Below are 21,885 nucleotides of genomic sequence, written 5' to 3' on the forward strand. Positions count from 1 at the left end.
TTATTCCACTAGAAAGAGGTGTGGAATTTTTTCCTAAATTTAGCTGAAATGATACATGATCTCGCCTCAGCCTGGAAGGCATTTAAATCAGCTTCAACTGACTGGCCAGAGTTGTATGGATGGCAAAATGTGCCACAGACTTCTTCCTTGCAGACCAAGGCAAAGTGTAGGCAAAATATTAGTATACCCTGCTGCACCTGGGTACAGCTGGGCCAGGCAAAAGGCTAAGAGAAGAATTTGAAGAGGAAACTATCCAGCTTTCTACCACAGACCTTCATTGTTAAAAGGCTAAAACAAAATGAGGAATAGCACATAGGTAGAAAAACCGGCCAGAAGTCACCTATGGAGAAGTAAAATGAGTAGCACTGTGGGACTCTGGAAAATAATGTTACTTTTCTACACAGTTAGGCCTTTGTGAGCAAATGTTAATGAAACTTGGAACCTAAGGTCAAAGAATGAGATTGGGAGAGTAATTATTAAGGGTAGAACTCTAGAGAGATTTACATTTCAGTGCAGGTGCTGAAACCTGGGAGCCCTGATGACATCCTAGGTGTGAAGCTGGAGACAGTGGTCTTTTTTTTCCCCTGAAGAAATTTATATACCAAAAGGTTAAAGAAAGAATTCAGGATCCTCCCCAAGGGAGCAAAGGTTTTTCTTTCTCCTTTTAAAAGAGTAGGACAGCTACCTCTCCCTTCTACAGGAGCAAGCCCAGATTCATTTTATCAGTGTTCTTCACCTGCAATACCAACTTTGTGTGTATGTGTAGGACACCTAGCTTCTGTCTCACTGCACCAAGAGTAAGATATTAAGGTACGTTGGAACTACACAGTTGTTATTTGGTTTTACGTAAATAATATTTCACCATGTGTTCTGTTCCAGAAACTACATGTATTGTATTTATGTATTAATCAAGGTAAAAAATTTAACTCTGAAATTTTAAATCTCCATAAAAATAACTTCAGACTGAAATGGCTTTCTGAATTTGCAAATAAATAACACAATCTTGAAAAATCATCATGAAACAATGCTCAACTCATCTTACGAAAATAGAACAGTCTCCAACCCCAAACCTGGAAAGATTACAACAAAGGATAGCTACAGAATACACACAGAAAAACTCAGTGATTATAAAAACTGAATACATTATGATCAAGGATGATGTATTTCAGAAATATGAGATTGGTTTAATCAAGACTACTCACCAGTACAAACAGAATAAGTAGGAGAAGCCATATGATTTATCTCATACAGAGATAGATAGCGTTTGACAAAACTGAATTCATGTTTTTTTTTTTTAAAAACTCGAGGACTAGAAGAGAACATCCTTAAAATGATAAAGGGCATTTACAGAAATCCTTAACATCAAAATTAATGGTAACATACTGAACAGTATCTCCCTGAGGTCAGAACTTCTGTACGACACTCTACTGGCTAGGAATGCCAGTACAAAAGGCAAAAAAGTCTGTATTCATAAATGACAGAATTGTTGACATAGAAAATTTTTACAAATCTACAAAACAACTACCAGAAAAAGTGAATTCATCAGCAAGGTTGCAGGATACAAGGTAAATGTGCAAACATAAAGTTTTTCTATATACTATTTGTACTGTTTTTTCTATAATTGTTTAATGCTAGTATAAAGACAAAAATAATATAAAATATTTAGGAATATATTTAAAGAAAAATCAGCAAAACTGCTCAACTGAGAATTTAAAGACCTAAGTAGAGGTATACCTGGTCAAGATGTCAGTTCTCCCCCAAATGAGTGATGCAATCCCAAATAACGTCCTAACAGGTGTGTCTGTATTTATGGAAATTAAATTTTAGAATCACCTTGTTAATGAAAATACAAAAGACCTATAACAGTATAGAATTGTCCAGAATGTCTAAAAACATAGATATCATTTTAATACATTGTGTAGACTAAAGATGTTCTTGGCAACATTAATGCTGTAGAATACCCAAGAATCTTGAAGAAAACAGCAAACCTAGAAGGTTAACTCTGCCAGATGTCAAGACTTATAATATTATAATAAAAGACAGTGTGGTATTGTCATAAAGATGGATAAATCAGTCAATGGAACAGTAAAGAAAGCCCAGAAACATACATATATGATCACCTGATAGATGACAAAGATAAAACTGCAATTCACATGTAAGGCCGGATGCTATAAAACTCTTAGAGGAAAACATAGGCAGAACATGCTCTGACATAAATCACAGCAAGATCTTTTTTGATACATCTCCTAGAGTAATGAAAATAATAACAGAAATAAACAGGACCTAATGAAACTTAAAAGCTTTTGCACAGCAAAGGAAACCTGTAAACAAGACCAAAAGACAACCCTCAGAATGGGAGAAAGTATTTGCAAACGAAGCAACTGACAAAGGATTAATCTCCAAAATTTACAAGCAGCTCATGCAGCTCAATATCAAAAAAACAACCCAATCCAAAATTGGGCAGAAGACCTAAATAGACATCTCTCCAAAGAAGATATACAGATTGCCAACAAACACATGAAAGGATGCTTAACATCACTAATCATTAGAGAAATGCAAATCAAAAACCACAATGAGGTATCACCTCACACTGGTCAGAGTGGCTATCATCAAAAAAATCTAGAAACAATAAATGCTGGAGAGGGTGTGGAGAAAAGGGAACCCTCCTGCACTGTTGGTGAGAATGTAAATTGATACAGCCACTATGGAGAACAGTATGGAGGTTCCTTAAAAAACTACAAATAGAACTACCCTACGACCCAGCAGTCCCACTACTGGGCATATACTTAGAGAAAACCATACTTCGAAAAGATACACACACACACACCCTGCCCCGGCCATGTTCATAGCAGTACTATTTACAATACCCAACAGATGGAAGCAACATAAACATCCATCAACAGAGGAATGGATAAAGAAGATGTGGTACATATATATACCATGGAATATTAGCCATAAAAAGGAATGAAATAATGCCATTTGCAGCAACATGGATGGACCTAGAGGTTATCATATACTAAGCCAAGTAAGTCAGAATGAGAAAGACAAATATCGTATGATATCACTTATATGTAGAATCTAATTTTACAATGAAATGGATGAACTTATTTGCAGAACAGAAAGAGATTCACAGATCTCGACATCAAACCTATGGTTACCAAAGGGGAAATATGGGGGCAAGTGATAAATTAGGAGATTGGGATTGACATATACACACTACTATGTAGCTAATAAGGACCTACCTTACAGCACAAGGAACTCTACTCAATATTCTGTAATAAGCTATATGGGAAAAGAATCTGAAAAAGAATGGATACATATATATATTTAAAACTGATTCACTTTGCTGTATACCTGAAACTAACACAACATTGTTAATCAACTATACTCCAATAAAAAATTTAAAAAAAACTCAGCTATTGGCTTCCAGCCCACCTGATGTGAAATTATTCCTCTTCATACTCCGTGCCTGGCCCCAGTTGCCCTCTGTTCCACAATTTGTATGTGGATGAAAAGATGATGATATTTTAGAGTAGGAAGTACCTCTGCAGTGAAGTAGAAAATACAATATGTTCTTCAACTCAAAAGGAACAGTTCTTACTTCCTGGGGAATTCTGGAAATCATTCTTTGTATTTTTAAAAGCTGGAGAAATATTTTTTTAACAGTTTCACTTAGCTCCACCATGTGAAAAGAGGTAATAAGTAATTGGGGCCCATGCCCACCTCACCATCTTATATGATTATCATACAAGCACTCTTAGGCTGCCCAAACATAGAAACGTCAACTGTTTAAAACTGCCCAGCTCTACAGCAAACCTCCAACGTTGGGGAACACAGTGTGTTAACTCTGGATGTCTGAGTGAACTCCCTTCATTCTCTAAGGGGCCTGTCTGTCACGGTTATCTCTTCATCCACAAACTTGGGTTCTAGTTACATAGTCGTAAAAAAAAAAAGGAAATAAAAGGTGAATTGCAAAAAAAACCACAATTCAGTGGAAGGAAGGACAGTCTTTTTAATAAGCTTCTGTTTATGAGAAGATATCATTAAGAAAGTGATTGATAAGATGTAACTGAGAAGCTACTTTTCAATACATGAAGTTTGACAAAAGATTCATACGCAGAATATATATATTGTTAAACATTTCTAAATCAGTAAGAGACCAACAACCTAGTAATATAAAAAAAGTAAATGACCTGAATAATCACTTCACTAAAGGAGATATCCAAATAAGCAACAAACATATGAAAAGATGCTCAACATCATTAGTCATCAGAGAAATGGAAATTAAAACTTAGTAACACACCACAATGACTAGAATGAATAAAATTAATTAGACTATCAAGTTCTCAGAAGGATGTAATGTAACTGGAACTCTTACATAGCTGGTGGAAAACAGTTTAAATATTACTTTGGAAAACAGTTTAAATATTACTAAAGCTAAGTATATTTCTGGCTCTACAGCTAACAAAAATAAGAGTTTAGGTCCTCCAAAAGACATACACAAGAATACTTACAGAAGAGGAAATCAAGATGGCAGCAGTAGAGGACACTTAGCTCACCTCCCCCCAGGAACCATCTATTTTGGAGCAGGTCTCACTGAAAACAATGTGGAGACTGGCAGAAAGACTCTTACACAACTAAAGCTATTAAAAAGATTCATAGATTTGGGAAGGAAGGGAAGAGAAACAATCAGTTCAGGACCTGTGCCCCTAGGAGGGGACACAGAAGAGGAGGCTCAAAGATCCTCCCTGGGGGGGGGGGGGCCGGGAAGCAGTTCCAACCCCTTATTGGGCAGCCTAGCCCTGGGGTCCGACACCAGGAAGATAAGGCCTCTTGGCTGGTATGAAGACCAGTGGGACCTGCGGTGTGGGGAGCTGTGAGAAACTTGGACTCTGCTCTTGAAGTGCACACACTTGCTTGCTCAGGGAACAGGCAGAGGAAGCAGACTGAGACTGCAGAATTTGGGCTGGTTCCTGCAACTGACCCAGCACGTGCCCCAGCCCACACAAAGCACCCGCTCCAGCCCTTCTTGCTCCACAGTGCAGCTCCCCACTAGGGCAAAGGCTGTTGCTACTGAGGAGCCCATGCAGTTCGGGGCATGGAGCTAGGTTGGACCTGACACTACCTCTGAATGGTATGAGGGGGGGCCACTACCAGTGCAGGGAGGGGCAGCAGATCAGGAGTGTCCTAGAACACTGACTTGTGGGCCAGGACAAGTCAGTGTTCTGGCTCGCACTGGGCACACACGCCAGTCCCTCTTGCTCCAACCACTGCTGCCTTCTGGGGAACGGAACCAGCTCTGACCCAACCCTCCAGGCTTCTGCTCCACTAACTTAAGACCTGACACCGGCCCTGGCCCTGGTAGGCAGTGTCGACCACTGAGCATAGGAGGAGCCCTGGCTGACACCTGGCTTCTAGCCCCTCCACCTCCAGCCCTAGCCCTCAGCAAGGTGTAGGTGCCAGAATACCCTGGGGGGAGATACTCCCACCAAAGCCACTGGGCACACATAGACCATATAGGGACCCACCCAAGGACACCAATCCAAGACCAGGATAGGTAACTGTTTCCCCTAATTTCACAAAGACAGAGAAAGTTAAGAAAAATGAGAAGACAAAGGAATTTGTTTCAAACAAAAGAACAAGAAGAAAACCCTAACAAAATCAACTAATGAAACAGATATAATTTACTAAAGGTAGTAAAGCATTAGTAATAAGCATGATAACTGAACTAGTGAAAAGAATATATGAACACAGTAAGAATTTTAACAAGGAACTAGAAAACAGAAAAAAAACACTTGGAGGTGAAAAACACAATTAGTGAAATGAAAAATACACTAGATGGAATTAACAGCAGAATAGGTGATAGAGAAGGATGCAGAAGTGATCTGGAAGATAAAATAATGGAAATCTAATCAGATTAGCAAAAAGAAAAACTTAAAAAAAGAAGGATAGTTTATAAAGGACCACTGGGACAACATCAAGCATACTAATGCTCTCATTATAGGGGTACCAGAAGGAGAAGAAATAAAAAACAGGTAGAAAACATATTTGATGAAATTATGGCTCAAAACCCTGAACCTAAAGAATAGATATTCAGGTCCAGGAAGCACAGAGGGTCCCAAACAAGAAAAACCCAGAGACTTACACCAAGACATATCATAATTAAAATGGCAAACATTAAAGATAAAGAGAATTCTAAAGGCAGCAAGAAAGAGTCACGTATAAGAAACCCCAATAAGGGTATCAGCTGATTTGTCTGCAGAAATTTTTCAGGCCAGAAGGGAGTGGCATGACATATTTAAAGTGTTAAAAGGGAAAACCTTCCAACATAGGATACTCCACCCAGCAAGATTATCATTCAGAATTGAAGAAGAGATAAAGAACTTCTCAGACAAGCAAAAACTATAACAGTCATCAATACTAAACTGACCTTATAAGAAGTGTTAAAGGATCTTCCTTAAGTGAAAAAAGGTGGGAGGAAGGTACAACAAGAAATAAGAAACTATAGAATGGAGAAAATCCCACCAGAAAAGGCAAAAATGTAGTAAAATAAGCTACTGTTAAAGTTAAAAGACAACATTTGTAAAATAAACTAACTACAATAAACAGTTAAGAGATACACATGAAGATGTAAAATATGTTAAAAACCAAAACGTGGGGGAATGTAGATCTTCTAGAATGTGCCTGAATTTAAATGACTATAAGTTTAAAATAATTACAGTTCTAGGTCAACATATATGAACCACATGGTAACTACAAATCAAAAACCCACAATAGTTTGTTTTTCTAATAAAACTCCCAGCAAACAAAGGTCCAGGACTGGGTGGCTCACAGGGGAATTCTACCAAACACATAACAAACTGCTAATACCTACCCTTCTCAAACTATTTGAAAAAACTGAAGAGAATGGAACACTCCCAAATTCAGTCTACAAGGTGACAATTACCCTGATACCAAAACCAGACACAAGTACAGACCAATATCTCTGAGGAAAATAGATACAGAAATCCTCAATAAAACATTAGCAAACCAAATTCAACATTATATAAAAAGGATCATATGCCATGATCAAGTGGGTAGATTTATTCAAGGGATGCAAGGATGGATCAATATCCGCAAATCAATGTGACACACCACATTAATGAAAGAAAAAATGCTTTTTCTAGACACAGAAAAAGGATTTGACCAAATTCAACATTCTTTCACGATAAAAACTCTCATCACAGTGGGTATAGAGGGAGCATATCTAAACATAATAAAGGCCATTTATGGCAAACCCATAGCCAACATCATACTCAATGGTGAAAAGCTGAAAGCCTTCCTGTTATTTCCAGGAACAAGACAAAGATGCAGACCATTGCCACTTCTATTTAAACACGGTATCAGAAGTCCTATCCACAGCAATCACAGACACAAAGAAAAAATAAAAGGTATCCAAATTGGAAGGGAAGAGGTATAACTGTCACTATTTGCAGATAATGCTCCTGGGTATATATCCGGAGAAAATGAAAACACTAATTTTAAAGGATACATGCACCCTAATGTTCACAGCAGCATTTACAATAGCCAAGACACGGAAGCAACATAGGTGCCCATTGACAGACAACTGGATAAAGAAAATTATATATACACACACACATGCACACACACACATATATATACACACATACAACAGAAGAGTACTCAGTCATAAAAAAAAAGTAAATTCTGTCATTTGCAGGAATGTGGATGGACCTAGAGGATATCATGCTTAGTGAAATAAGCCAGAAAAAGACAAATACTGTATATCAATTACATATAGAATCTAAAAAGATAGTGCAAATGAATGTATATGCAAAACAGAAACAGACTCACAGATACAGAAAAAAAACATGGTTACTGAAGGGGTTACTGAAGGGGAGACTGAAGGTGGAGGGACAAATTAGGTGTTTGGTTTAACAGATACAAACTACTATGTATAAAATAGATAAGCAACAAGGATATATTGTACAGCACAGGGAATTATAGCCATTATCTTGTAATAACTTATAATGGAGTATAATCTGCAAAAATACTGAATCACTGTTGTATACCTGAAACTAATGTAATATTGTAAATCAACTATACTTCAATTAAAAAATATAACACCATTTTTCAAATACCCCCAAATGCAAAATAAATGTATTTTAAAACAAGTATGTTTCAAATATGTACCCTAATTATATTTCAATAATAGAATGGACAGATAAATTCTGGGATAGTCACGATGGAACGCTGCACAGCAATATAAAGCAATAAACAAACTACTAATGTATATGACATATATATCTCACAGACATAGTACTGATCCAAAGGCGGCAGACACTACACACACACACACACACACACACACACACACACACATAGTATATATACACATTTACATATTGTGTGTATGTATATACACAGTGCACATATATACATAGTACCTACTGTATGACTACAGTTACCTGAAGTGGAAAACAGGCAAACTTGATCTATGATAATAGAAGGGGGAGATGTTATTTACTGGGAGGAGGACACCAGGGAGCCTTCTGGGGTGCTAAAAAAATGTTCCATATGTTCACCTTGACAATGGCTATATGGGTGTATGCATATACAAAACTTTATTTACTTGAACACTTAAACATCTGTTAAAAAAAAAGGATACCATTTGTGTATAAGAGTGACACTGGGGAGACACTGCACGATTCAGTGACACTGGATATTTGAGTCATGTTAACATGCTACTTCCAAAGGTCCAGAGCCACTAAAACATGATTCCTAAAGACCATTTCAATGGCCTTAATCTCTGAACTACCCCTTTGTGATCTGGTTTCCTCCTAAACTCCGTCTGGCTCATACTCCCGGACTCACCTGGGACACTCTGGCTTGGGGACTCTTCCTCCAATATCCATGGCTCCTCTCCTTGCTCCAACTTGAGGATCACTTCTGGTTTAGGGATGCAAAACCCTGTGAATCAGAATTATATGACATGAGACAAATTGGATGAATGTCAGGGTCTTTGATACACTGTTCTCAAAGAGTATACAATAAAAAAAAAAAAAGCTCATCTCATCCTGTTATGGGGCAGAGGACAACACATTCTTTCTGGTACCCAAAAGGGATAAATTGTCCTTGACCTGTAAATCCCAAACCTAAATATTATTATATACTACAAAAATTCCACAGGTTTCTGTAAATAAAAAAGGACATGTATACTGGGAGTCTACATGGGAAATAAGCGCTACCTACCTACTGAGATGAGGTGGCTGTAGTTCTCCAGCATCACATCCCTGTACAGCGTCCTCTGAGCAGGGTCCAGGTGCTGCCACTCCTCCTGGGTGAAGCCCACAGTCACATCCCTGAATGACAGTGATCCCTAGAAAAACACACTTCGGCTCAATCTGCAGTGGTCAGAGTCAGGTGATGTGGAAAAAGAATTTTAAAGACTAATTCTTACCATTTATCCTGGTGAAAATTGACCAGAACATGTTACAAAAGGACCTCTACTATATAGCTTGTTTTGTGTTATACTTTGTGATTAAACAAGAAACCATGGTAGAAATACCATTGGTGGATTAATTTATTACTTAATGGAAAAATATCTGCATGCCTTTATGTGCCTATAAGTGTCCTAGTTTTTGAGAATTCCAAGTTGAAAAATATACTCTTCCTGGCCTCAAAGAGCTTATTCTCATAAGGAAAGATATAAAGATATACCTACCATAGGACTTAAAGGACCCATATCACAAATATGTACAATGCAGACAGATCATAAAGGGGTTCTGTGCAAGTTCATGTGAGAGTATCAGCACCCTGGATTTCACTGAGCAGATAAAACTTTCAGTGCTTAAATATAAATAGTAGTTTCTTTGCAAATATGCGTCAAAACTGCAAGAAATGTTAAGAAGACCTGAAAAAACATGTGGCAAGTCAATGGACTGTACAACAGGACAGGAGAGCAGGTCTGAACCTGTGATGAGATAGAGGCTGCAGAGGCAGGGGCAAAACGTTCAGGGGAGGAAACTAGGGAATATATTTGGCTTAAATTCTGTTGGTGATATCCAAATATTTCATCACTCATCTAATCCATAAAATTCTTGAGGAACCACCAGTTTTATTTATATTTATCTATAAATTAAATACTGTCAATTCACATATGAGGAGAGCTTAATTCTGTTCTTCTCAGATAAAAATATAAATAAGCTAATATTTTCTTCCCATGCCCTAAAGGACTGACAGTATATGATGTATGCAGAATTATCTTGCACACTCCCTTAGGGCACAGTCTCTCTCTCTTCCCCCATCTCCACTCACCCTAGGTCATTGCTGTGAACAGTATGAAGCCAATAGTGAAATGGAAATACACACTTCCGTCCTAGTTATATAAACTAATTGTTGCCGAGGAAGCAATGATCCCAAAGTTGGTTTGTTGTTTTTTTTTTCAAGTGAATCATTTAATGTGTGAGGCTCAGTTTGATATTACCATAAGTATTAACAGAAGAAAATGGGAAAGTATAAACATTTCCCCTTCTATCAAAAATGGGTTTGATGCCAGGATAAACTAGCCTGTTGATTTAACATAGCTGATTAAAAAGACTAGAGAATCTGGAAGTAAAAAATGTACTTGGAAGCAATGTCCTCTGAGGCTTCATTCTCCTGAGGGCAACAAAATGCTGAAAAATTTAACTGGCTCAAAAATTATATTGAGAGATCAAAAAGAAGAGCTAGTCACAGCTTGGGAAAAAAATTTGGAGAACAGATGACACTAAATGTAGTTAGATTAATAATTCTAAAGTTTCCCTGGAGTTATAGCACTCTGAGCTAACCACAGGGGCTATAAACTCATGCTCCTTTGAACAGAGTGGTCCTAAATGATAGATTCTGTAGTGCACCCAGCTGTATTTTCAAGTATAATTCTAGTATTTGTACCTAGCAATACAGAAGAAAAAGCAGCAGGGAGGAAGTGTCAAGTATATAGGACATGAAAGGATTTGGCAGCCCTAGAATTCCCAGTTTGAATCTTTGTCATCAGGAAAATCCCATTCCAGCTTAGTCCAAGGTGAGGCTGGAGGTGGTGCTGTGGATGGCCTGTGACAAGCAGGAGGCAACAGTGTAAGTGCTAAACTCTGGCTTTCTTCCTTCATCTGCTAAAGAAACTCAAAATAAGGCTGTATGAAGAAAACGTGGGATAATACACTGCTTGCTGATGGCCTTTTCTCAGGGTCTTGTTGCAGACAGAGCTGTACCAAGCTAAGGAAGACAGGAGAGAATGTTTTTGAGGGCAGTGTTTGCAATCTGTCACTATTTACTGTGCGAGTTCCACTGGAGATGTGTACACTTTCTCCAATCCCAGAGTCTACACCTGATCGGGAACTTTTCATTCTGGATTCTGATTGAGGGAAAATACTGATATCCAGTGGGCTCTAAGGAGGACCTTTCTGTAACAACATCTGAGTCCTGTGCATGTCCTGGAAAGGTACCTGCCCACTGGCCAATTCACATGCTGTAATCCCAACGCTGTAAATATCTGTGCTGGATCGCCTCTATTAAGAGGGGAGTCGCCTATATTATTAGCAGAGATGCTAAACAGGGAACTTGCTGAGCAAAGGAAGAGAGGAAGAGTTACTCCCAGAGGGTCTGCATGATCTGCCTTGGAGGTTCTGGAAACCTCTTGTCAAGTTTGGGGAAACAGGAGGAAGAGCAGGGTAGATGCACAGTGACAATGAAACAGACGCTAGACATACAGTATGCCAGATATCTTCAGAACATGGAAGTAGAAATATCAACTGGAAGTTTGGATAGATGAATCTGGAATTTAGAAGTGTAGTATGAAAATAAGGATTTGGGTGAAAATTGCAACTCTGTCACTGGAGTCACCAGAGTGAATCAGATGGTCACAGAGGAGACAAATTGAGGAAAGAAAAAATACCAGCACAGAATTTAAGGGATCACCAATATTTGAGAGGCTGGCAGAAAAAAGAAAAATAGGCTTTGAAGGCTGAGAAGAAATTTTCTGAAATGTAAGAACAGAACCAGATGACAAGAGAATAGTGGGAAATAACAACACAGTTTCACAAATAACTGACACTTCCAATTAAAGATGGTGGACTTAAAACACACATCTATCTCTGATGCCTCCAACAATATAAGTGGAAGAAACAATAAAACAAAAGTAAAACAAACAAATGTGCCAATAACAGAATACACCAGAAAGACAATTTTGTGCAACTTCTGGATGATATAAGTGGATAGTATCAGACAAAAGAAACTAGAAGCATGGTACCTACAATTTATACAAGCACAGAAGTGGGCAGAAGCAGCGGCTTCCAGCCACAGCCAAAGACTACCAATCTCTAAGCCCTCCAACCAGGGCCAGCGGTCAGCATAGGTGCTAAGATGAATGACTGGTAAAGTAAATCACTGACAAAGTAACTGACTCCTAGGGCACATTGGTGGACCTCCACTCTGTGGAGATCCAGCAGTTAATGAAAACCAAAGCTGAAGTGCAGCCATTCTATAAAGTCAGGACACTTTTTTTTTTTAAACATATCTATATACAGTTGGCCCTCCATATGCACAGGTTCCACATCCACAGATTCAACCAACCACAGAATTAAAATATTTGGGGGAAGAAAAACTCCAGAAAGTTCCAAAAAGCAAAATTGAATTTGCCACATAACAGCAATTATTTATATAGAATTTACATTGTATTTACAACTATTTACATGGCATTTACATGGTATTAGGTATTATAAGTAATCTAGAGACAATTTAAAGTGTATGAGATGATCTACCACAAAGGAGGTGAGAATATACAATGGGGAAAAGACAGCTTCTTGCTGGGAAAACTGGACTACTTTCTCACACCATAAAAAATAAAATGAATTAAAAACTTAAATGTAAGACCTGAAACCATAAAACTTCTATAAGAAAACATATGCAGGGGGGACCTGCTGGTTCAAGCCCTGGTCCGGGAAGATCCCACATGCCTTGGAGCAACTAGGCCCACGTGCCACAACTACTGAGACTGTGCTCTACAGCCTGCGAGCCACAACTACTAAAGCCTGTGCGCCTAGAGCCCATGTTCCACAACAATAGAAGCCACCACAACAAGAAGCCCTCACACTGCAACAAAGAGTAGCCCCTGCTCAACGCAACTAGAGAAAGTCCGCACGCAGCAATGAAGACCCAATCAGCCAAAAATAAATAAATAAAATTAATTTAAAAACAAAAAAGAAAACATACACAGCGTATTTCCCTGGCAGTACAGTGGTTAGGACTCTGCATTTCCATTGCAGGGGCCATGAGTTCAATCCCTGGTCAGGGAACTAACATCCTGTAAGCTGTGCTGTGTGGCAAAAACAAACAAACAAAAAACAGGCTCTCTGAACAAATGTGTGGACACCAAGGGGGGAAAGTGGCAGGGGGTGGTGGTGGTGGTGTGATTAATTGGGAGATTGGGATTGACATGTATACATTAATATGTATAAAATGGATAACTATTAAGAACCTGCTGTATAAAAAAATAAATAAAATTCAAAAATAAATAGGCTCTCTGACATCAATCTTAGCAATGGTTTGGATATTCTGCTCAGGCAAGGGAAACAAAAGCAAAAACTACCCAGTGGGACTACGTCAGACTAACAAGCTTTGTACAATGAAAGAAGCTATCAACAAAATGAAAAGGCCGCCTAATGAATGGGAGAAGACATTTGCAAATGGTTATCTTCTACAAGGGGCTAACATCCAAAATATACAAAGAACTCATACAATTTGACATCAGAAAAACAATCTGATTAAACCCAGGCAAGGAACTGAACAGACATTGATCTAAAGAAGATATACAGATGACCAATAGACACATAAAAAGATGCTCAACATCACTGATCATCAGGGAAATGCAAATCAAAACCACAATGAGATATCACCTCACATCTGTCAGAATGGCCATTACCGAAAAGAAAAATAACAAGTGTTGGTGAGGATATGAAGAAAAGGGAACGCTTACACGCTGTTGGTGGGAATGTAAACTGGTAAAGCCACTATAGAAAACAGTAATGGAGAGTCCTCAAAAAACTAAAAACAGAGCTACCATACAACCCAGCAACTCCATTTCTGGCTATTACTGGCTGTTTATCTGAAGAAAATAAAAATGCTAATTTGAAAAGATATTCGCTCACCCCCCCCACATGTTCACTGCAGCATCATTTACAACAGGCAAGATGTGGAAGCTACTTAAGTGTTCATCAACAGAAGAATGTATAATGAAAATGTGGTATGTATGTGTGTGTATACATACACACAGACACACATGTACACAATGGAATATTACTCAGCCATAAAAAGAATGAAGTCTTGCCATTTGCGACAACATGGGTGTACCTACAGGGTACTGTGCTAAGTGAAATAAGTCAGACAGAGAAAGACAAATACTGCATGATTTCACTTATATCTGGAATCCAAGAAACAAAACAAATGAATAAATATAACCAAACAGAAACAGAGTCATAGATAAAGAGAACAAATAGGTGGTTGCCAGAGGGGAGGTTGGTAGGGGAAGGAGAGAAATAGGTGAGGGAGACTAAGAAGTGCAAACTTTCACTTAACAAAATAAAAGAGTCACAGGTAGAAAATGTAGAGTGTGGAAAACATAATTATATAATATCTTCATATAGTAACAAATGACATATTACTGATGATCATTTTGAAACTTATAGAAATGTAGAATCACTATGTTGTATACAAGGAACTAAAATAGTGCTGTAAGTCAATTATACTTCAAAAGCAAACAGACCAACTCAGAGAAAAAGAGACCAGATTTGTGGCTACTAGACGTGGGAAGGAGGGGGAAGGGGAATTAGATGAAGGTAGACAAAACATACAAACTTTCAGTTATAAGGTAAGTGCTAGGGATGTAATGTACAACATGATAAAGATAACACTGCTGTATGTTATAAATGAAAGTTAAGAGAGTAGTAACTCCTAAGCATTCTCATCACAAGGAAAAAAATTTTTTTTTCTATTTCTTTAGTGTTGTACCTATATGAGATGATGGATGTTCAAAACACTAACTGAACACAAGCTAAAGGAATAGAGAATTCAGTGACCACAGATAAGAAATACAGACTTTGCAAACAAACAAAAGCAGTTTGGAAAAGTCATTTGGATAACTGTAGTCTTCAACAATCAAGAACAGCAAAATTTGGAGAAGAGCAAGAAAGTAATTTCTAAAATTACAACATTATGATACACAAATGTCCAGTTTCAACAACAAAATCACAAAGCACACAAAGAAGCAAAAAAACAAAGAAACAAAAAAGTATGGCCCAAAGGAAAAATATAAATTGACAGAAATGTCCCTGAGAAGACCAGACATTGAACTTCCTAAACAAAGGCTTTAAGTCAACTGTATTAAATATGGCAGGAGTCAAGATGATGGAGGAGGAGGACATGGAGTTCACCTCCCCCCAAAAACGCATCAAGACCACATCTGCCAATAGAACAGTTCTCACAGAGCACCTGCTGAACACTAGCAGAGGTCCTCAGACACCTAAAAGGACAAGAAAGAACCCCATGTAACCACATAGGACCAAAGGAAAAAAAAAAAGCCCAGAAACAGGATGGACTGCACCTCTGTTGTGGAGCTAAAGGAGAGGAGAGGTTGCCACACCCGAGAGCCCCCTCACCAGTGGCGAGATCAGTTGGGACAAAAGGGGAGCTTCAGGGGCTTGGAGGAGAGAGCAGCAATCTGTGGCAGGTCGGACAGAGTGAGACCCATAAAGGTGATCCATGCCACAGCCCTGTGCACCCCAGGCTGAGGTGCGTCCACCAGTACAACGGGGGCTGGGTGCTGGAACAGGGTGCTTGGAGAACAGATCTGAAAAGAGGACTGCTATTGGCTGCAAGGAGACAACGTGAAGGGGTGGGAGTGAGGAGCTCCATAACTGGGAATGCTCAGGGAAAAAGCCCAGGGGATGCCACTAGGAGGGGCTCCTGCCAGAGCGGGCTTATGTGCCCCTGGTGGCCGCCTCCAGCCCCTCTCGCCTGGGCGGGCACACATGGCAGTTAGTGGCCACCTCTACCCCCTCCTGCCTGGGCAGGCTCATGCACCCCTGGTTGCTGCCTCAGCCCCCTCCCACCTGGGAGGGCTTCATGTGCTCCAGGGCAGCCCCAGGAGCAGATGCCTGTGGGTAGCCCACGTGCAGAGGTGAGGCTGAAACCACAGCAGAGCCCCGGGACCCATGCAACTAAGAAAGAAGAGCTGAAATCTCTCCTCCCACTGTGTGAACCACAGAATTACACCCTCACAACTGGCTTTATAAACTAGCACCTCAGGAACATCTGAAGGGACAATAAGTGTTCCTGCAGCTGTGGACTTTGTGAGCAAGTACATGTGGGAGATAGGCCAGGCCAGAGTATGCATTGCCTCCACAGTGTCCACAGTGGTTCCAGATGCATGATTACTGCAGTCCTGGGAACTGACCTCAGTGGATCTATGCTGGTGGCCTGGTGAAAACAATGCCTGAGAGAAACGAGGGCCAATTGCTGGTGTACCCACGGTTAAGGGGGGGCTGAAAGCAGTGCCAACGAGATTGGAGTTTGTGAGCTCGGACAACGGGTGAAAGGTGATGCAGCAGAGCACACTCAGAAGTAAACACGTGCAGAAGAGGTGTACTCAGTGGCTTCTCTCCCAGTGGGAGTGCTCCAATACAGCCTACCTTGCACCACAGATCAGAAACACAGCTGAGAAACAGACTGGGGGGCTTCCCTGGTGGCGCAGTGGTTGAGAGTCCGCCTGCCGATGCAGGGGACATGGGTTTGTGCCCCGGTCCGGGAAGATCCCACATGCCGCGGAGCCGCTGGGCCCATGAGCCATGGCCACTGAGCCTGCGCATCCGGAGCCTGTGCTCTGCAATGGGAGAGGCCACAACAGTGAGAGGCCCGCGTACCACAAAAAAAAAAAAAAAAAAAAAAAGAAACAGACTGGGAGCCTCTTCAACAACAACTAGGGAGCAGACCCCACCCCCGACAGGGCACTGACAACCACAGAGCAAAGAGGAGGCCCTGCTCAATACCCAGTGCAGGATCTGGTCACTAAAACATCAGTCACACCTCTTATCAAGGTGATAAGCATAAGCTGAAGAAAAAGATGGCAGACACCCATACTGAAAACAGCCCTTGGACCAAAAAATGTTAAACCCATGCAGGCTACACGGACTTTCCCACAGAAAAATAGCCCTGCAGGGCTTCCCTGTTGGCATAGTGGTTAAGAAACCACCTGCCAATGCAGGGGACACATGTTCAAGCCCTGGTCCAGGTAGATCCCACATGCTGCGGAGCAACTAAGCCTGTGTGCCACAACTACTGAGCCTGCGCTCTAGAGCCTGTGAGCCACAACTATTGAGCCTGTGTGCAACAACTACTGAAGCCCATGTGCCTAGAGCCCGTGCTCCGCAACAAGAAAAGCCACTGCAATGAGAAGCCCACACACTGCAATGGAGAGTAGCCCCCACTCACCACAACTAGAGGAAGCCCGCGTGCAGCAATGAAGACCCAGGGCAGCCAAAAATAAATACATAAAATAATTAAATTAAAAAAAATAGCCCTCCAAGACAGTCTGAGGGTTTGACACTGGGAGGAAAAACCCCTAGAGCATTTAGCCTTGAAGGCCAAGCAGGGCTCGAGTGCAGGAGCTCCACAGGGCTGGGGGAAACAGACTCCACTCTTGGAGGCCGTGCACACTAGGCCTCATGTGCACTGGGACACGGCACAAAGCAGTACCTCCAAAGGAACCTGGCAGACCTATCTAGGGGTCTTGGAGGGTCTCCTGGGGAGGCGGGGATCGACTGTAGCTCACTGTGGGGGCAAGGACACTGGCAGTGGAGGCCCCAGGGAATAGTGATCAGCGTGAGCACTCCTGGAGGTCCCCATTTCGGCACCAAGACCCGACCCCACCCAACAGCCTGAAGGCTCCAGTGCTAGAAAGCCTCAGGTCAAACAACCAGCAAGACAGGAGCACAGCTCCACCCATCAGTAGACAGGCTGTCTAAAGTTGTACTGAGCTCATAACCATCTCAAAACCAACACTTTGACATGGCCCTGCCCACCAGAAGAACCAGACCCAGCTCCACCCTCCAGGCAGCAGGCACCAGTCTCTCCAATGAGGAAGCCTGCACAAGCCCCTGGACCAACCTCACCCACCAGGGGTCAGACACCAGAAGCGAGAGGAACGACTATCCTGAAGCCTGCAGAAAGGAGACCACAAGCACAGAAATTTAGACAAAATGAGAGGACAGAGAAATATATTGCAGACAAAGGAACAACCTAAAAACCCAAAGAAGAACTAAATGAAAAGGAGATAGACAATCTACCTGAAAAAGAATGTAGAGTAATGATAGTAAAGATGGTCCAAAATCTCGGAAAAAGAATGGAGGCACAGACTGAGAAGATACAAGAAATGTTTAACAAAGAACTAGAATACTTAAAGAACAAAACAAATAGAGATGAACAACACAATAACTGAAATGAAAACTATACTAAAAGGAATCAATAGCAGAATAACTGAGGTGGGAGAATGAATAACTGAGCTGGAAAACAGAGTGGTGGAAATCACTTCCACAGAGCAGAATAAAGCAAAAAAGAATGAAAAGAAATGAGGACAGTCTCAGAGACCTCTGGGGCAATATTAAATGCACCAACAATTGCATTATGGGGTCCCAGAAGAAGAATAGGAAGAGAAATGGCCTGAGAAAATATTTGAAGAGATAACAGCTGAAAACTTCCCTAACATGGGAAAGGAAACAGTCACCCAAGTCCAGGAAGTGCAGAGTCCCATCTGGGATAAACACAAGGAGGAACATGCTGAGACACATATTAATCAAACTAACAAAAATTAAATACAAAGAAAAAAACCTTAAAAGCAAAAAGGCAAAAGCATCAAATAACATAAAAGGGCATCCCCACAAGGTTATCAGCTGATTTCTTAGCAGAAACTCTGCAGGCCAGAAGGGAGTGACACAATATATTTGAAGTGATGAAAAAGAGAAACCTAAAGCCAAGAATACTTGACCCACCAAGGCTCTCATTCAGACTTGATGGAGAAATCAAAAGCTTTACAGACAAGTAAAAGCTACAAGAATTTAGCATCACCAAACCAGTTTTACAACAAATGCTAAAGGAACTTCTCTAGGCAGGGGAAGGAAAAAAAAAGAGGCCACAACTAGAAATAAGAAATCACAAATGGGAAACCTCACCAGTAAAGGGAAGGATACAGTAAAAGTAGAAAATCATCCACACACAAATATGATATCAAAACCAGCAGCCATTAGAAGAGGAGAGTACAAATGCAGGAAAAGGGGATTGCATTTGAAATTCAGAGACCAGCAACTTGAAACAATCTTATATAGACTACTATATCAAAACCACATGGGAACTTCAAACCAAAAAACTACGACACACACACACAAAAGAAAAAGCAACCCAAACATAACACTAAAGATAGTCATCAAACCTCAAGAGAACAAAACAGAAAGAGAAGAAAAAAGACCTACAAAAACAAATCCAAAAATATTCAGAAAATGGCAATAGGAACAAACAAATCAATAACTACCTTAAATGCCAATGGATTAAACGCTCCAACCAAAAGATAGAGACTGGCTGAATGGATGCAAAAACAAGACCCGTATATATGCTGTCTACAAGAGACCCACTTCAGATTTAGGGACACATACAAACTGAAAGTGAGGGGATGCAAAAAAGTATTCCATGCAAATGTAAATCACAAGAAAGTTGGAGTAGCAATAAGCATATCAGACAAAATAGACTTTAAAATAAAGACTGGGGCTTCCCTGGTGGCGCAGTGGTTGAGAGTCCACCTGCCGATACAGGGAACATGGGTTCGTGCCCCGGTCTGGGAAGATCCCACATGCCGTGGAGCAGCTGGGCCTTTGAGCCATGGCCGCTGAGCCCACGCGTCCAGAGCCTGTGCTCTGCAACAGGAGAGGCCATAACAGTGAAAGGCCTGCGTACCACAAAAACAAACAAACAAACAAAAACCATTTAAAATAAAGACTGTTACAAGAGAAAAAGAAGGACACTACATAATGATATAGGGATCAATCCAATAAGAAGATATAACAATAGCAAATATATATGCACCCAACAAAGGAGCACCTCAATATATAAGGCAAATGCTAACAGCCATAAAAAAAGGAAATTGACAGTAACACAATAATAGTGGGGGACTTTAATACCCCTCTGTCATCAATGGACAGATTATCCAGACAGAAAATCAATATGGAAACACAGCCTTAAATGACATATTAGACGAGATGGACTTAAATGATATTTAGAGAACATTCCCTCCCAGTGCAGCAGAATACACTTTCTTTTCAAGTGTACAAGAAACATTCTCCAGGATACATCACATCTGGGGCCACAAATCAAGCCTCATTAAATTTAAGAAAACTGAAATCAGAGCAAGCATCTTTTCTGACCAAAACGCTATGAGATTAGAAATCACTTACGGCAAAAAACTGTAGAAAACACAAACACTTGGAGGCTAAACAATATGTTACTAAACAACCAATGGGTCACTGGAGAAAGTGAAGAGGAATTCAAAGAATACCTAGAGACAAATGACAGCAAAAACATGATGACTCAAAACCTTTGGGACTGAGTAAAAGCAGTTCTAAGAGGGAAGTTTATAGCAATACAATACTATCTCAGGAAACAAGAAAAATCTCAAACAACCTAACCTTACACCTAAAGCAACTAGAGAAAGAAGAACAATCAAAACCCAAGGTTAGTATAAGGAAAGAAATCGTAAAGATCAGAGCAGAAATAAATGAAATAGAGATGAAGAAAACAATAGAAAGGAGCCACAGAGGTCCACATTTGTTCAGTGGGTTAAAGGACATGGAATGGAAAACCTTGAGGAGGAAGAAAAGAAAGTTCTGTGCCAGAATGGTCATACTTATAAGACATTTCCATGCTATAACCATTTTTTTTGTGTGTATTTTATTCCTCACTACTGTATATACAGTTGACAATAAGTACTTTTTTGAAATATCTAATCATTCTGGATGTTCTGAAGTGTCTGATATATATTAAAAGTAGAAGTAATAAAAAGACATTTTGTAAATATATTTTTGTTAAAATTCATATGAAATATTGTTCTTTATTTGGGGGGGGCAAGCTTGGCCAAACCACCTCTTTTTTTGGGGTTTTTTTTTTGCGGTACACGGGCCTCTCACTGTTGTGGCCTCTCCCGTTGTGGAGCACAGGCTCGGGACGCGCAGGCTCAGCGGCCACGGCTCAGGGGCCGAGCCGCTCCGCGGCATGTGGGATCTTCGCGGACCGGGGCACGAACCCGCGTCCCCTGCATCGGCAGGTGGACGCCCAACCGCTGTGCCACCAGGGAAGCCCCAAACCACCTCTTTGAACAGTATGCATTGCGTTTGTGCTCTGGTTCAAAGTCGGGTGGAGGAGAAAGAAGTGCAAAGACCTGTGCCAGTGTATTTATAGTGAGGCAAGATTAACTACTGTCTTTTTTATGTTCATGCATTTTGTTTCACTTTGCTGTGTATGAAGTGTATATGATGGACAAATGAGTCCTAATTTACAACATCTAGTCTTTCTAGATGTTATAAAGGTTGCCAGAATATGACAAAAATAGAGTTAGTAAATAGTACATTTTGTGTTAAAATTTCTGGGAAAGATTGTCTTCTGAAAACTTGGGCAGTATAGCTCTCTGGGTTGGTGGAGATGGGAGAGAAGGGAAGGGGGTTGGTCTTAGGCTAGAATGCACACATGTTAAAGACACTTTCAGATTATAACTGTCACATGTGTGTAGTTTATTCAAGACTTCTCTGTATATAGTGG

The 21,885-nt window shown here is 40.4% G+C and overlaps 1 protein-coding gene and 1 long non-coding RNA gene across 3 annotated transcripts in view; one reads left to right on the top strand and one right to left on the bottom strand.

Moving 5' to 3' along the window:
• The window catches only part of LOC307175267, a 76,815-nt gene extending 61,160 nt beyond the window's left edge, over positions 1-15,655 (top strand). Inside the window, exon 5 of the long non-coding RNA XR_013824280.1 lies at positions 15,035-15,655. This is a non-coding gene — a long non-coding RNA (uncharacterized lncRNA). The remainder of the gene's footprint in view (positions 1-15,034) is intronic.
• Positions 1-21,885, bottom strand: part of ZNF37A (zinc finger protein 37A) — a 61,827-nt gene that overhangs the window by 16,127 nt on the left and 23,815 nt on the right. For both annotated transcript variants that reach the window (XM_079900238.1, XM_079900239.1), the window contains 2 exons: positions 9,253-9,379; positions 8,875-8,970 (listed from right to left, as the gene is read on the bottom strand). In XM_079900238.1, coding sequence (XP_079756364.1) covers positions 8,875-8,970; positions 9,253-9,379 — 223 coding nt within the window. The remainder of the gene's footprint in view (positions 1-8,874; positions 8,971-9,252; positions 9,380-21,885) is intronic.

This window comes from Stenella coeruleoalba (assembly GCF_951394435.1).
Source record: "Stenella coeruleoalba genome assembly, chromosome: 16".
NCBI classification, from domain to species: Eukaryota; Metazoa; Chordata; class Mammalia; order Artiodactyla; family Delphinidae; genus Stenella; species Stenella coeruleoalba.